The sequence below is a fragment of the Melospiza melodia genome, chromosome 1 (genome assembly GCF_035770615.1).
Source record: "Melospiza melodia melodia isolate bMelMel2 chromosome 1, bMelMel2.pri, whole genome shotgun sequence".
Classification (NCBI taxonomy): Eukaryota; Metazoa; Chordata; class Aves; order Passeriformes; family Passerellidae; genus Melospiza; species Melospiza melodia.
In genome coordinates, this window is record NC_086194.1 from 39,708,840 (window position 1) to 39,724,907 (window position 16,068).

General features: G+C 36.4%; 1 protein-coding gene across 4 annotated transcripts in view; it reads right to left on the reverse strand.

The window, feature by feature from the left end:
• TOP2B (DNA topoisomerase II beta) overlaps positions 1–16,068 on the reverse strand; it is a 61,507-nt gene that overhangs the window by 35,491 nt on the left and 9,948 nt on the right. For all 4 annotated transcript variants that reach the window (XM_063154616.1, XM_063154590.1, XM_063154598.1 and 1 more), the window contains exons 2-8: positions 8,160–8,333; positions 7,395–7,485; positions 5,404–5,467; positions 4,032–4,177; positions 3,530–3,627; positions 1,904–2,116; positions 1,651–1,824 (exon numbers count right to left, since the gene is read on the reverse strand). In XM_063154616.1, the coding sequence (XP_063010686.1) occupies positions 1,651–1,824; positions 1,904–2,116; positions 3,530–3,627; positions 4,032–4,177; positions 5,404–5,467; positions 7,395–7,485; positions 8,160–8,333 (960 nt within the window). The remainder of the gene's footprint in view (positions 1–1,650; positions 1,825–1,903; positions 2,117–3,529; positions 3,628–4,031; positions 4,178–5,403; positions 5,468–7,394; positions 7,486–8,159; positions 8,334–16,068) is intronic.

Here is a 16,068-nt window from a genome sequence, read left to right on the forward strand (position 1 = left end):
ATGGATAGAGAGAGTGGGGAAAACTAGAAATTACAACACTTACTTTTGAAGAATACACAGAACTTTTTCCTAAGCATATTTCAAAAGAATATATAATAACAAAATATGTGTAACTGCATGATGGTGAAAATTGATCCAGAAGAGTAAAATCCAAAATCTTCAGAGTAAGTGTATGCAATTTATTTTACTTAGGAATCAAGAAGTATTCAGTTTTTTCAAACCATTTTTTTAGTTTCCTATCAGCCATAATTAAGTTTCTCTATATTGCTAGTTTCTCCATGAAAGTATTGTACACCTCTTTAAGGTCATGTTGTTTTTCTTCTTTATGCTGCACAAAGAGGCCTGAACTAAAACTAAGCTGTAACCCTTTAACTACCTGATTTGTCATCCCTAGTTCTGACCAAGTTTATAATTGCAATGCACACTTAAAAAGTAAATATTCTACAATTAAATTAATTAATTAAATTAAACTTGCCCAGTTACCACAGAACATTCATTCAGCTACACTGAAAGTGACTGAAAAGAAGTTATGTAATAAAAATTATGTCCCACCAAACACTAGCTAACACCAAGATTAACACTGACAATTCTGGGCACCTGCCAGACTAAGTGCAACCACTGGTGCTTATGAACCATTTGTGATACCATTAGAATTTTCTTCTGACTCTTTCAACAGAGGTGTGAGCAAGGAGAGGTTTCAAAGTGCCTGATTAACAATTCTTACCTTTCCCATCTTTGGGAAAGCTCACAGTTAAGATTCTCTAGAAACAGTCTCACCTGTTACTAGGACTGCTTGTTCTAATCTTGTTAAATCCAGCTTGCTAGATCTGCTACCTCTAATAAGTAGACTGTTTAGTAAGAGCTAACAGCTTAACTGCCTAGTTGTTAGGTCACTCATCCAGTGCAATTTGTGAAGAGCAGAAGTGACAAAGACTCTTTTTCTCACCATGGTGGACCACAGATCCCTAAAGCTGGTCCATGCCAAAAGGGTGTAAATAAGAGTTACGCTGGTTGATTTCAGATGATCACCTTCCTGCCTGACCATCCCCATAAGTCGAGAAGCACCGAGCTGTACTTTACTTAGTATGCTGAGCACATTGCTAACTTAAGATCTTTCTTTCTTATTATATCACTACTACTATAGTTGCAAAGAAAACCTAGGTATCCTTATGAAGATACACAAATAAAAGAAAATTAATCTCAACAACTTCAGGGCAATTTTCTCCATCATGGACAGCCATTTCTCAAGGACATCAAAAGTCATTTTTGTCCTCCAAACTTGCTACTGGTAGCATTAAAGGTATTTGTACACTTTTAGACTTTACTTTCAGAATTATCTTATTACAATGTGTTTAAGAGGAAGAAATAAGTTAGTTCCATTTTCTTCAACACCATGCATGCTCACATAAGATATCAGTAACACCAATAATGATTACTAGCATTTTCAAAACTAGTGCTTATGTAGAAATACTGCTATGAATGTATTTTGACTGCATCCAATTGCTCTGCCAGCTCCTCTCATGCAGTGGATTACCTCACCTGTTTATTTATAGCAACCCAGACTCACTGTTTTATCAAACACCTGACTGGGCATGGCCTCAGCACACATTTTATCATTTCCATTTTGTACCATTTGCTCTAACCACTCACCTTTGTGGTAGCTATACTATTTACAAAGCTGATCTGCTGGAACCCTTTCTCACTCAGAGTGAGGCACACATCCCATCGTTCATTCACGACTTCGTGGATGACTTTGAGCGCGACTCCGGTTTCATCCAGCTTGTCCTTCACGTAAAGATCTACGTAGCTGCGAAATCCATTTACCTACAAGCAACAGGTCACAGTCAAATATCTGCACCAAATACTCTCAGTACACTCAAGATATATCAAGTGATGTTCTTACAGGCAGTTTCTTCCCATTCAACATGACTTTGACTCCTTTGCACGACCCAGCCAAATCATACGCTCGTCTTGTCATCAGGGCCACAATATCCTTATCAAGCTTTTCCATTTTAAATTTAGACAGATCTGGCTGGAATGTAATGCATGTGTAGTCATCACCTTCAAAATGCTTAATCTTGGGTTCAGAGGTCTTCATCATGTTGTTCATCCAAGTCTTTGGAAACAAAACATTTTAGATGTTACTTTACAACACATTATCCTCCTCCTTTATTCCCTTTTCTAGCTATGCTGGGATTGCAACAGTTACACAAGAAAAAGCTCACAAACTTCCTTTAGAAATTTCCTCTGGTAAAACACTACACAAAGTTAATTGATTTACAGAGCTAAGCACAAGCATAGGTGACAGCATATTTGTGGTTTCTGGAAACATACAGGTATTATTACACTGAGGGACATGATTCTAATGCAAGTGGAGCCTCCCACAGAACTCCCAAAATTAGATACAAGTGAGCTGGGATTACAGTCCTTGTTACCCATCCATTTAATACTTTCAATCTACTACACACCTCTACAGAGAGGCTTGTTAGTCCCTGTGCAGAGACTCAGTAGTTTCTAAGACAGCATCTTGGTGGCTGTGCAGTGTGTGTGTCAAAAAGTCCCCAAAAACCCAAGGTGCTCAGATTTGACTCAGGAATCTTACATCGTTCCCTATTCAAGAACATGGGCACATCTGCATGATCAAGCCGATATCTGCTCACAGCATATATCAAAGCTCAGTTCTAATAAATTTTCACAGATTTTGAAAATACTGCAAACAGAGCACTTTAAGCCATAAAGCATTTAGTAATTTTCAAAAAGTACACTTGAACCAATATTAATTTGCCCTTTGGCAGTCAGCATAAAATATTACATTTTTTAAGAGACAGGCATAACAGATTAAGTGTATTATTTATGTAGTGATATGACAGCATGACCAGAAAATTAATTAATTGTCCAGAAAGTAAGAAAAGAAAGTCCCCAGCTGGGAAAGACTGTAAAGCCAAGGAACTTTGGTATCTAATACTCTGCCAAAGTACTTTAAATTTTTAGAAAGGTGGCCATTTCAAAGCTATATGCAGTAGACCTGATCACATTCTTGGTCTGTATGCAAACAATGAGCATTGGGTTCATGTGGGGGGTTTGCACTGAAGTCCACATGGGGCTAGTTAAATTCATGACATAAAAACTGAAAAATCTGTTTCTTAACACCATACAAAATTACACAGATGATTGTTTCCATGTTTGCATAGCTAAGTAGAAAAATTTTTTTTAACAGATTATACAACAGCAATTTCAAAATGTTTCAACGGACTATGGTCCTTTTCACAGGTACATGAATATAATTTCGTTTTAACAGAAATTTGGAGTTTTTTTAGTCACCAAACAGTTCAAAGAAAGTATTATTTTACCCAAGAAGCCTAACATAAGAAATACCAATTTTTACCAACTGAACTGACCTAGCCTGCAAATTCTACACATCCCTTTGAATGAGAAATTATCCATTTTGTTAAACATTCCTATCTGTGTTAGATTTTAGACCTGTAACTACAGCAAAAAAAAAGGACAGAAGCTTTGAACACTTCTATACCTGCTTAAAGCTGTGCTTGTACTCCTTGCAAGCAGTTTCAACTGTAAACTTTGTACTAAATATGTTACAAAGTTTTGCACCATAGCCATTGCGTCCACCTGAAAAAAACAACATACAGTAAACTAGGGTCAGTTTAAATTTAGGATAATAAACCATATCCTAATTTATCCAATTTATTTTTCCCTGCATTTCAGGAGCACAAGTGTTTAAATACTCATATAGATTACAATTAAAATATAGAAGTATGTTTTTTGTCACTCAGTAATGAGTACTAACATTAGAGATGTAAATGTAAAGGTTTCTGTAAACACTGGTATTAAAAGAGGAAAAGTAGGATATTTCCTTTAAGTCTTTTTACTCTAATAAAGAGCTGAAGTAATGGTGACTGAGTAATCACCTGCTATGAAACAGAAAATAAAGACAAAAATTGAGAAGGGGAAGCATACTGAAGAGTCACACAATGGCTTAACTGAATAAAACAAAGCACATTAAATAGCCTTGCCTGTAACTTTTTTCTCATCATCATCATAGTTGCTGGAAGTCAGTAGCTGCCCAAAGATTAAAGCAGGTACGTATACTTTCTCTACTTTGTGTTCCACAACTGGTATCCCCTTTCCATTATTCCATATGCTGATAATGTTTGATTCCCTAGAAAATAGTGAAGGCATTAAGCAAATGAATGCAATCTTGAAAACAGACTTCTGCATATCTGTTTAAACATAGTAAATAAAATTGCCTACACAAAAATATAGCAAAAGACCATAATCTTACTACATTTACTTAGAGCTCTAACAATTTTAATTACAAAAAATTCCACTTATTTTTGCTTATTAGATGTCTTGGAAGAAGGAGCTTAATTGTCCATACACAACAGTATTTCATACAACAATAATAACTCCAAAAAAATTGTTTGAAGAGCTTTCACTGTCAACATGAACTGCAACAGGGGCCTGACAATTAGTGACAGCATTAAATTCAAAATAGAGATGTAGCTTTTAAGGTCTCATTGAAGTCCATCCAGACAAGTTATCATCTGCTTAAAAGTGTCATTTCTGAGCTATGATAAATATTGTGACTTATTTTATATAACAGTGCCAAAATCCATCAATATCTGGCATCACTAATATTTCTAGCTCTTACACAGGATTTTCATTTTTCACTATTAGAGAGTTCAAAATCAGGACAGGTCTAGCAAATTTAAACATTTACAATTTCCCTCCCACTCCATGATGGAAGTGGAAAAATCGCTTCTCAGCATATTTATCCTAAAGGTTAGGTTTGAAAACTAGCTACTAAATAATTCATTATTCAGTTACATGTCAGTGAAAAAATACTACCAAAGGAACCCAATCAGCATCTATTTAAATACAGTATTTCTCACCTAAAATGATCTCTTCAAGTATTTAGTTTCAAAAAACATGGTAATGAAGTGTTTGCAACATGAAGTTTCAGTGTGATATAGATGACTAATTCAGTCTTATCCTGATGCTGAAGGAGTTAACACAGAAGTTCAAGAGGGGCAAAACTGTTACAAAACTTCAAAGCTGGTATTTAAGATTTGTAAAGAACCTGGCTGGCTATAGTTATGCACTGCCAATTTAAATTTATCATAAATTTTATGAACTTCTGGTTTTAAGTTTCATTCAAACCCTATCAAATGGTTAAGGAAAGCAATTATTATAAATTCAGAATGGCAGCACTTAATGTTAACCAGTTTTAATTCACCTCTTCATCTTAAAATATGAAGCTAATGGAAACAATTCCAAAAATATTTTGTTTTCAAGAAATTCAATTTCATCAGTAAAATCATTTGTACAAATCTAAACTGCAATAGCACTGGCAAGGAAAGCAAATGAAAACATGCTTTTACTTACGGATCAATGGATATTTTAATACAAGTCATATTCTTGTCCCTCTGCTTATTGTCAGCAGCATTTACTATGAAACAAAGTAGCATAAATTAACACTTCATAGGCAATTATTAATCTCTTGATCTGTAAAAGTGATTTTATACATATTTCACCACCAGTTACAACAGTCAGGTATTTCTTAATCTGGCAGCTCTTTGTATATATTTCGTATCTTAGCACGGGAGACTATAAATACAACCAAGTAACTACAAGAAGATATTTTTCAACCTTCTTATAATTACTGATTCTATTTCTAGCAGTTAGACTATCTCAGAAATAAATACAGAAGTGTATTTTGTGAGCTCATAACTGTTCTTAACATCCTGAACACTTCATTCTTCTCTTGTTGTTCTTGTTTGGATATTCACTGCAGTATAGATGAGAAACCCTAGAAACTGATATGATCACCAGACCAGTTTACACATGGAAACCCACCAAGAAAGTGACATTCATTAGAGAGTGTTTTGACTGCAGCAAAAGCTCTCTTTAAAGAGCCTGCAACATGCAAGACTTGTAACAAACAGTCTACACAGTTTAGGAACAAAACAAGGATAACTGGAAATTAACATTCAACCAGAATTTAGTTGAATTGCACTGCCATGTATATGAACTACGGGAAGCAGAAATGTGACTGTGGCCATTAAATATGAAAACACATTATAGTATTTTTCAGTTTCTGTCTCATCATCCATGAAACAGATGAAGGTAAAACCCCAAAACACCAAAGTACAATATCTTAACAGCTGACAAGGACCTCAGTATAAGATCAGATATTTCAAAGTGCTTTTGCTAAAATCATGAAGCTTCATTCAAAAGCATGCATAGCCAAAATGTCCCATTTTCATAATTTTATTACATTGTCCCCTAGCTCTCAAACCACACTCTCTGGAGCACTTATCAGTGCTTCATAAAGCAGCAATAAGCCGTGAAGTGGTACAATAATGACAGAATATGATCTTCCTTCTGAATGGGACAATATGAAAGTGGTCTCCCTAACATGAAAAGCCAAAAAACTTAGATCTGTGAGGCAGCACTCAAAACAGAAGCAATTAAAGGTTTTCATTACCATGTTTATCAAATTAATTAATAAGTTAAAAATAATATTGAAAAAGTATTAAGTATTATTTTCCATCTGGTAAAGATATATTGCTTCAAAAATGACAGTGCTGTAAAGCAATTTTAGAGATGTAGAAAAGTGGTGAACCTAACGAAGGTCACGACAAAACTGACCTCAGTAGACCATAACTTAATTTATGAGGTAATCCTACCAATCCTTTAAACAGAATTTCATAAAAGCTCATAAGTCCAAAATTTTATGTCAAATAGATCAGTTCAGAAGACAGCACAGTACTCAGATATTGCACATCTCTACTGCTGATTAGCGTGTGCCTGTCACCAACAGAATATCATCAACTAGCAAGACACAGTAACTTTTTTTTTGTGCCTCAGTCATAGTGCTTTTTAATGGCAGTATGATACTCATTTATTTTAAAACTGTATGAAGTCTAGAAATGATCTATGAAAACTACCACCACTATCCCTCTGTAGAGAAGGAGGAAGTTTTAATGATTGATGAAAGGATGATCTAAGCGAACGCTCAGACATCCCAGAAGTTGCATTCTTTCAGAGGAATAATCTTCTTTCAAATGTCACCTTAAATTGTAGCCCTAAAAACACTTCACAGATTAAAAATCTTGTAACAATACTGATCATAAAGAATGATCTAGTTTGGATATTCAGTAACAAATATTTATATTTTCTTGAAAGTTCAGCTGAAAACTCTTCCCTTTTAAACTGTTCTATAGTTCCAGAATGCACTAAATTTTTATGCTCTATAGTTTAGCAGGACTCAAGTCTGGGATTTAAACTTAGATACAAGTCGATGTACTTTGAGAGCACTTAGAAAAGCTTGTACTCCACAATGCTAAGGCAGTATTGTTGTTAAAAATACTTACCAAGAATTTCATCAAAGATCTTGTACAAGCCTGGAACAAAGGTAACTTCTCTGCAATTCATTCCTACATCTTCATCATAAACCCACATTAACTACATGGAAACAAAATAAAATAAAGTATTTACTGTCTTGGTAAACCAGTCTATGATTCTCTAAGATCTATTTTCATCAGGACTTACAGTCTGATTACTGCAGCCATACAAGACAAAAGCAGAAGTCTGCAGAAGTTACAGCAAGCACCCACAAAGATTCCATAATGAAAATCCATTATTTTCTGCTTGGCAGGGAACTCCCAACAGTACAGACAGCGAATTTCAAAGCAATTTACAACTTCACAAAAACAACTGAAGAAAGTGCCAGCAGGAGGCTCAAATTCTCTGTTCTCTACCTAAACCAAGAGACCAAAGCATTTTTGCACCTGGTATAAATGCTACTTACAAATATGCATAGATATGTGTGTGCACATGAGCATGTTTGTGAGCACAGATCTATACACACAGAGCTGTCTGCTCACACACATAGGTGTTTGTGTTTTGACTGGATTTCAGTATTTTTTGATCCTATCTTTTCAGATGAACCCAGCACTACATGCCTTAAAGCAAGTACTATCTGCTTCCTACACATGCATACATAAGCAAGACCACAGTTTTCAACCTTCTAACTCAGAAAACTGCGAAACCAGAGATGGGTCTATTTAATAACCATAACAGACATTTCCTCATTAAAACAATAAAAACCATTAAGATGTAAATTTAGTGACCCTTACCTGAGTTAGGGGTTCAACTGACCCAATGTAGGTATCTGGACGGAGGAGGATGTGCTCAAGCTGAGTCTTTTTCTGATAAACTCTCTCAACAGACATCTTCTTTGAAGTGTCATTTTTATTAATGCTTTCTGAGTCTTCCTTTTTTGAAGCATTCATCTGATTATCAAATAATGTCTAAAAAACCAAACCAAACCAACAATCAACCTCATTGAATCTGTCACTCTTGAGATATAAACAAAATCTGACAGAGATTTAAATTACAATCAAAACTTGTCATGTAATTTAAATGTTAAGTTTTCAGATGCATTAAGATAAAGCTATCCTTGCAACAGAGAAAAACCAACAGATTACATGACAGAACCTTAACAAGTTGTTGCATATTCAAACTTCAGCAATTTACTAAACACAATAAACCAAAATAAGGAAACAACAGCACAAAAGGCACCCATTTCTTCAGGTTAAGTATTTATAACACCCATTTTGTGTATAAGCATTTGAATCCAAACCACTGAAAATGTTCCAAATGGTAACAGCAATACTACACTTTTACATTATAGTCTGGACAATTCATTCAGCAGGACTTAAACACTGTAATGCCTCTCCTACTGGCTCCTCAATTACTATAATTTACATTTTCTATTGAAGTGATCAAACCTGATACAATCCCAGAATGCTTTATGATGAAAGGAGAGCCATTATTTACAAGAGCATATAGAGGAATGACAAGGGGGAATGGCTTCAAACTCAAAGAGTAGGTTTAGATTACATATTAGGAAGACATTCTTTCCTGTGAGGATGGTGAGGCACTGGAACATGTGCCCAGAGAAGTTGTGGATGCCCCATCCCTGGGAGTGTCCAAGGCCAGGCTGTGGATGCCCCATCCCTGGGAATGTTCAAGGCCAGGCTGGATGGAATTTTGAGCAACCTGGTCTGGTGGGAGGTGTCCCTGCCTATGGCAGGGGGTTGGAACTCGATGATCTTTAATTTAAGGTCCCTTCTAACCCAGGTCATTCTATGACTCTAAGCCAAGAACTATAAGAAGAGAGAATCACATAGGCTAATGTTAGAATTTAAACAGAATTCAAGCCTAATCTGTCTGGATTTTATGAAAACTACCTTGAAGAACAGTTTTATGGTAAACTAACCCACTTTGGGATGGGGAGGGAGGTGAGATAAAGAGATATGGTGCACTTTCAGCAATTTATCCTGATAGATACTTCCGTGCCATTGAATGAAAACCACATAATAAAAGGTTAAGCTCAGAACAACCAAATAAAGAGTGGCCCTCTTCTGAGGCAGTAAAAGCCTACAAAGAGACTAGTAATGATGTTTTACAGTGTGCCTTCCTATCTATAAACTGGAATTATCTAAATTATCTTAAAAAGGCCAGTAAATGTAACTTTAACTCACATGATTTATTTGCCTGGTTTAGGAAGTTATAAGAAATTCAGTCTCCACCCACCCAGTACCTGAAATTGCCTCCTTCTCTCAGAGGGGCTTTATCAACTCTGAAGCATGTGTTACATGACCAGCAGAAATCATCACCAGATAAATAATGAGGGCAAAACCCACTTGCCACTGGGGCAAATGTTCTCCCTCTCATTTATATGTTTCCAGTATGTGTCTGTATAAAGTAAATACAGGCTAAACTCCAACCTTCAATTAACCAGTCATCCTGCAAATGTTGTGGCCAAAAGGAAGTGCAATCACTTCTCCCTTGATCTAGCTTTTGTTGCAGCCTCAGATAGCACTGAAAGCAAAGGGCAAGAAAGCACCTAAATCCTTTGGAAAAAAGGAGCAAAAGATACTGAACTCACACTAACAACTTCAGCAGAATCAAAAGGCCAAACACCAACCTATGCACACAATTCTCCACATATTAATCTCATTTATCTTCTCCAGCTTCTAGTACTCAGGCTTTGATGCCCCTCCACCACCTCCCTCCCAGCCCAGCCAGCACAAGAATAAAGCATTTATTTCTATTCATAACATGGGAAATCACCTTTCTCCTCCAGATTTAGAGATCACATTTTTCTAGTTTATTTATGGAAATTCTAGGAAGCACACTTCCAGAACTTTGAGAGAGGCAGATTGTGTGCAGCAGTGATGACAACAACCAATTATTTGGCCACGAGTAAACCTGAATATGCCAAATGAGAACAAAATTCTCTATTACCTATTCCTGTATCTGACAGCACCCAGAGGAAAAGGGGAAAAACCCAGGGAATCCCACAATCTGGCACTAGGATTACACACAGCAGAGTTGGAACCACAGCACTAGCTCTCATGACTATTCTTCTGGAGTCTATCTCATTTTCTGCCAAACAGGGAAGTTGCAGAACCACATGGGTGATTAGAGGGCTTTGGTATCCAAGTTAATTTAGCCTTCACAGTTATTTGGTTGTAAACTGTGATAACCCTGCCACAACCACTCTCAAAATATTAGCTGTGGATCAACTAAGCAAGCAGAAAAGGAGCAGAACTTTGCAAATAGATGCATTAAACTGATACATGGAAGAGGAGGAATAAAAATTGTTACTACAGAAGCATTGCCAATAGTTGCAACATTTTTTTTTTTCATTGAAGTAGCTCTGTGAATCATGTCCAGGCTTCCAATGAGTTTCACTGTACATGTATATAAATATTTTTTATTTTATTACCATCTTTGACATCGTATCTCATAGGAGTTACCCTTAGCTCACTCACTGGTCCCACAGGTCTGTTAACCCTGTTTTACCATGTTCACTTGTTCTGAAGGGACCAGTGACTAGCAGAAAAATAATATAATATTTCTCAGATTAAATAAGTGTTGGAAAAATGTAAGAGAGGAGATGTAACGGATATAGAATGCAAAAGAATTCCAGATGCAAAGACCATTAAAATCTCATTCAAACAGAACTGTTCCATTTGCTCCCAATTCTTAGGCCATAAGAAGTTTTTACAGTCAGGGAAGTTTGTGATAGGCAGTTGCCACACAATAGTTCTTCAGCTGACATGTGTATCAGTATTATATTCTCAGCACTGTTCTGAGACAGCTCTCCAAAATGCTTCTGCTTATCCAGTGTGTGAGGACTGGGATCTAACCATGCATCACAACTCAGCAAACACATTAACACAAAGTGAGAACTTAAACCTTAGCCTAAAAATTTAGGCTACAATTTTCCTACCTCCAATAGCAAAGATGCTATGGGACAAGTAGAGTAAGAGCCAGAAGATTAGCAAAAGTCCATTTGATTGTGACTGAGTAGCTCTAGATTGGGAATAATTATTACAGAATAGAATATTGGGAAGGGATTCTGCAAGTTATTTCCTCTAATACAATGCTAGGAAATGCATTTCTGCTTTCCAGTGAAAGTTTTAGTAGCAACTTAGAGGAGTTTATACTTTCCAATTTAACAGTAATAAATGTAGAGTATCAAAACTCTATCTTCTGTTGAGATGATACTTTCAAATTGTTGTCATGTTGACAGACAAGGGAGGTCACAGCTAAAAAAACTCTACTGCCCAAAAAGAGAGCTAGCCCTGCAGAAGTGTCCCTTCTTGGGGACACCTGAGGTTTGCTGTAGGACAGCACTAGTAAGGATCCTCTGCTACTGTACTCCCTGGGACACCTATGTCCATTGTTTATAACACACTCATTGGAACATGACAATGCATGATTTAAGAAGGCAGAGAAATACACAAAGGATCAGCAGAACATATTTTCTTTCTGCTCAATGATTAAAAAGAAAAGGAAAAAACTAGTCTTAAAAAACTTCAATGAACTTTAATGCTATAGTTTTTATTAAGACATCACAAAGTATGCCAAGCTTAAACGTTCATTTCATTGTCACAGAGGACAGATTTTATACACGATGTATGATTTTATTCATACAGTATGTCAAGAATCATACACATTCTGCATGAAAAAAATCATGTTATAAACATTCAGAACTTATTTTAACATGCTATTGAAACACAAGCATAAAAGCAAAAGCCCAAATAAATGTAATTATGCGGGTATGCAAGGATCAGAAGTCCACAGAACTGCAGTTTCCCAGGCCAAGCATTTTGGGCTGTGCTGTACCCAGAAAACCAATTCTGAATATCTTTATCTCCATCTCAAATGGACATTTTTAGAGTTCAGGTGATACTTAGAACTCATTCCAAAAAAGAGAAAATCTTCATCACCAGAGGATAGAGATCTATAGACACAAATATCCTCCACAGTCTCCACATTTTGTGTTCCTTGATAAAAAAGCAAAATAAAATTTAAGTGCTTTCCACTTCTGAATTTCTACTACTTAAAATACAAATAAATCCAACAGGAAAGTCCTCCCCTGCCTTTCTTTTTTTTTTTGTTTTAAACTGGGCAAGCCCTTAACCACAGCACTGACAATCTCTGCTGTATATTTTGGAACTGTCTCAAGAATGCCTTTTGTATTCTGTCCTGTATGAAAGATCTTCATATTGTTAAAGCTTCAATAACACTTCTCAAAACAGCATCAGCTGTTGTTTCATGAGAAAACCCCTAAAGAGAATTAACCAAGTGTCACAAAGACCTTAAGTCTTCTGCTTCACAGTAAGACTGCTTTTTGCTTGTTTGCTTACAGATTACCCAATGTTCAAGGTCTGCTTTGTAATTTTAATGTTGCCTATTTTTTTTACTATTTTTATTATTTTTTTAGACACAGTGTATGACTTTCCCAACGCTCTTGTGACATTCAAGGCTTTATAAATTCTTACTAACCTTGTGGAGTTTCTAACCATCCAGACTGATGACAAATACATACATATAGGTAAGTCAGCAAGATAACAATGCTTAGTCAGGAAAGCTACAATCTATTACACTGTTCATCCTCTTTCAAAGACATGCAGTCAAACTTCATACAGTGACCTCTGATGGTGGCAGCTTCCTACATTGCTCTGAAACACAGCATAGTGACAACTGGACAGAAAAACCCCAATTCCCAGGTGACAGCAATTGCTGCACAAGTTATCACATCACCACTATCCTGCATGCTGTCACAACCAGGTCTTATTGTGACAACTGCTTTCCCCAGGATGACTGAAATGTCTGCAGAGCTCCCCTTTTGAAGGTGTTTTTGCCATGAATGTATCTAGTACTGTGTGAAAGCTGCAATCATTCTTTCCTTTGGTGATCTCCACAGCCAGAACCCAAGTAGCTGCTGACAGACAAGTTTGGCAACAAGGCTTTTACTGTCTACCTTCAACCCATGAACTCACATATCCTGCTTTGGCATCTTCTTTCTTCACATTTTGCCTTTTTTTTTTTTTTTTTTCATGTTGTGCTCTTACCCATTGACATTTCTGTGTATAATAAGGCATGTATGACATCCATATTAAGTTAGAGATTTTTATTGCTTTTTTGTAATGAAAACCAGGTCGTGTCGTCTTTCTTTGTGTTTTGAGCCACCATGCTGAGTTTGGTTACTTATGCTGCAAACAGCTGTAATTAATACAGCTGAAGCTTAACACACACTTGATCTAGAGACTTTGGCAGCACCAGAGAAAAGCTATTCCTATCTAAAGACACAATAACATATAAAGCCACAACAAAGAAGGCAGGTTTGTCATCAGTTTCAATATTGCCGCAGCTGGAATATACATCCTTGCTTTGACTCCTTACTTTAAGTGAAGACTTTACTCTTACTTAAGTAGATTAATTCCACACCATAGAAAGTTGAAAAACCTGAAAAATGTTAACATTAATGTCTCTCCCCATCTTAATTTTTTATTGGTCACTGTCAGTCTCCTCCACTGCAAAATATCTCCATACAACAACACCAACAAACCATTTTTCTTTAGTCTGCCCATTCCTTCTTATCCCTATTAGGTGGCAAGAAAAGGGCTCATTTCCTGCATTAGCAGACAAGCACAAATGAGCCTAGAAGAGAATATGTAGGTGAACAAGAAGTTTCCCTCCCTTTGGCTTTGTCTTTTCTGCCTTAAACTCGTAAAACTACTCCATATAATGAATACTCCTGATACATGCTCCTCAATAGGCAAATGCAGCCCTGGGACATAACAATTTAGAAAAGTACATGCCATGTGCCCTACATTTCCTTAAATAAAGTGTAGGATAAGCAATTTAGTGGGACAAGACAGTAAATTTTGAGTGTAATTAAGCTGTAAAACCTTGGGAGGTTAATTAAGTAATGAAAACCACAGATTACAGTTCAAAACAAAACTACCTCTTCTGAGGGAGATATGCTGTATCTACAAAAAAAAAAAAAAAGTGTATAAGTGCCTTATGATAATTACTAGGGAATTCTATAGATAACATGCTCTTCTTTATTTTAGTGTGTCATATTGGATCATAATGGCCTCTTCTAGCCCTAGAAAAATTGACAAGGAATACAATTTTACCTAAACATTTTGCAATCTTCCCAGAGAAAGCTCTGGCTGAGAATACCTCCCACCATGCAAACAAAACTGGAGGGAGTTTCAAAATAAACCCCTCTCCTGCTGTGTTTAACAAATGGTTGGGCTCTCCTGCCAAGATGAAAACACACAAAAGTTACAGCTCCCTTCTACCACAGCAAACTTCCATAGTCTGTCGCATACCATTAGTGACATGAACTAAATCTCCCTATCACATCCTTCCCAAAGCTGGTAATTTCCAGAGCATTCACTCAGAACTAGTCTCACCAGTGACACTAATCCATCTGTTCATTTTAAATTCCTAATTTTATTTTTTTTTTAATCTCCTGATTCTGACACTTCGCTCTGGACTCTGAAAACATCACATTACATGGAGTTTAGTGATGATGATCCAGTTATGGAATAGCTTCAGAATGATCAGATTTCCCTGTTAGAGAGAAGCAAAACTACTAATTGCTGCCTTTAAATTAATTTAAAGGCAAAAAATTCCTTCTTTCTTCCCTCCTCTGTTCCTTACAGTGGAATCAAATCCACCTCCCAACAATCTGGTTCAGAGAGCAAAGAGAGCTTCTCCCCATTTTTCATCAACCAGAAGCAACCAGTTGTCCACCAGCTCACTTTTCTGAACAAGCTTGCTAGAGAATCAGACAAGTTAGTGGTGCAAGGAGAAAAGCAGAAACATACAGCTATGGATGTTTAAAAAAACCCCACACTTTTCAACAGGTATTGCTAGATTGCTTAGCTGCATGATGGAATGACACCCTTGGAATTCAGAGCTTCATCTTCCTAATAAATACCTAAACACCATAAAAGTAGCATCATTTTTATTTTAGGATTATTGATACACAACATAGAGGCATACAAGATTTAAATAAAAATTTAGGGATTTTCTTTCTCCATTCTTTTTGAAGAATAACACCTTTGTGCAAATATGTATCCTCACTGTAATTACTTCTGACCAGAAAATGAAGTATATTGTTTTAAATAATAACTCATTTTCAGTCATATTAAGTTAGTACAGGAACAGTCATGCTTTATTTGGCACAGGCTTCTACACAACCTGCAACACATTCAGATCCTGATCTTTACCATGTTCCTTAAAAGCAGGTGTCTAACATCTGCCCTTGTATGATGACAATTAAATTGAATTTTATTGCTAGATTTTTCTGTTGGTCTGAAATTTTTTAGTTGTCTATCCACTGACAAGTTCTATTCCAATACCAACTTTTTTAGCGCTCACACAGCATCAAAAAGTACATCATGGATGATCTGGTAAGAAATTAATCTTCTAAGAATCTCTTACTTCCAACTAAAATTCAGAGACAAGCAAAAACCCCACTCAAACACAAAAAGGAAATTATTAACATTATACTTTAAGACCTTATGACTGCTTTCTTACAGATTCTGGTAACAGTGGTCTTTGGAACCACTGGCTGAAGCTGTTTGATGACAGAGTCCCCAAACCTGTCTGGTCCACTGTTTCACCAGCCAGCTCACACACAAGCCCTCCACTAGCCAAGAAATC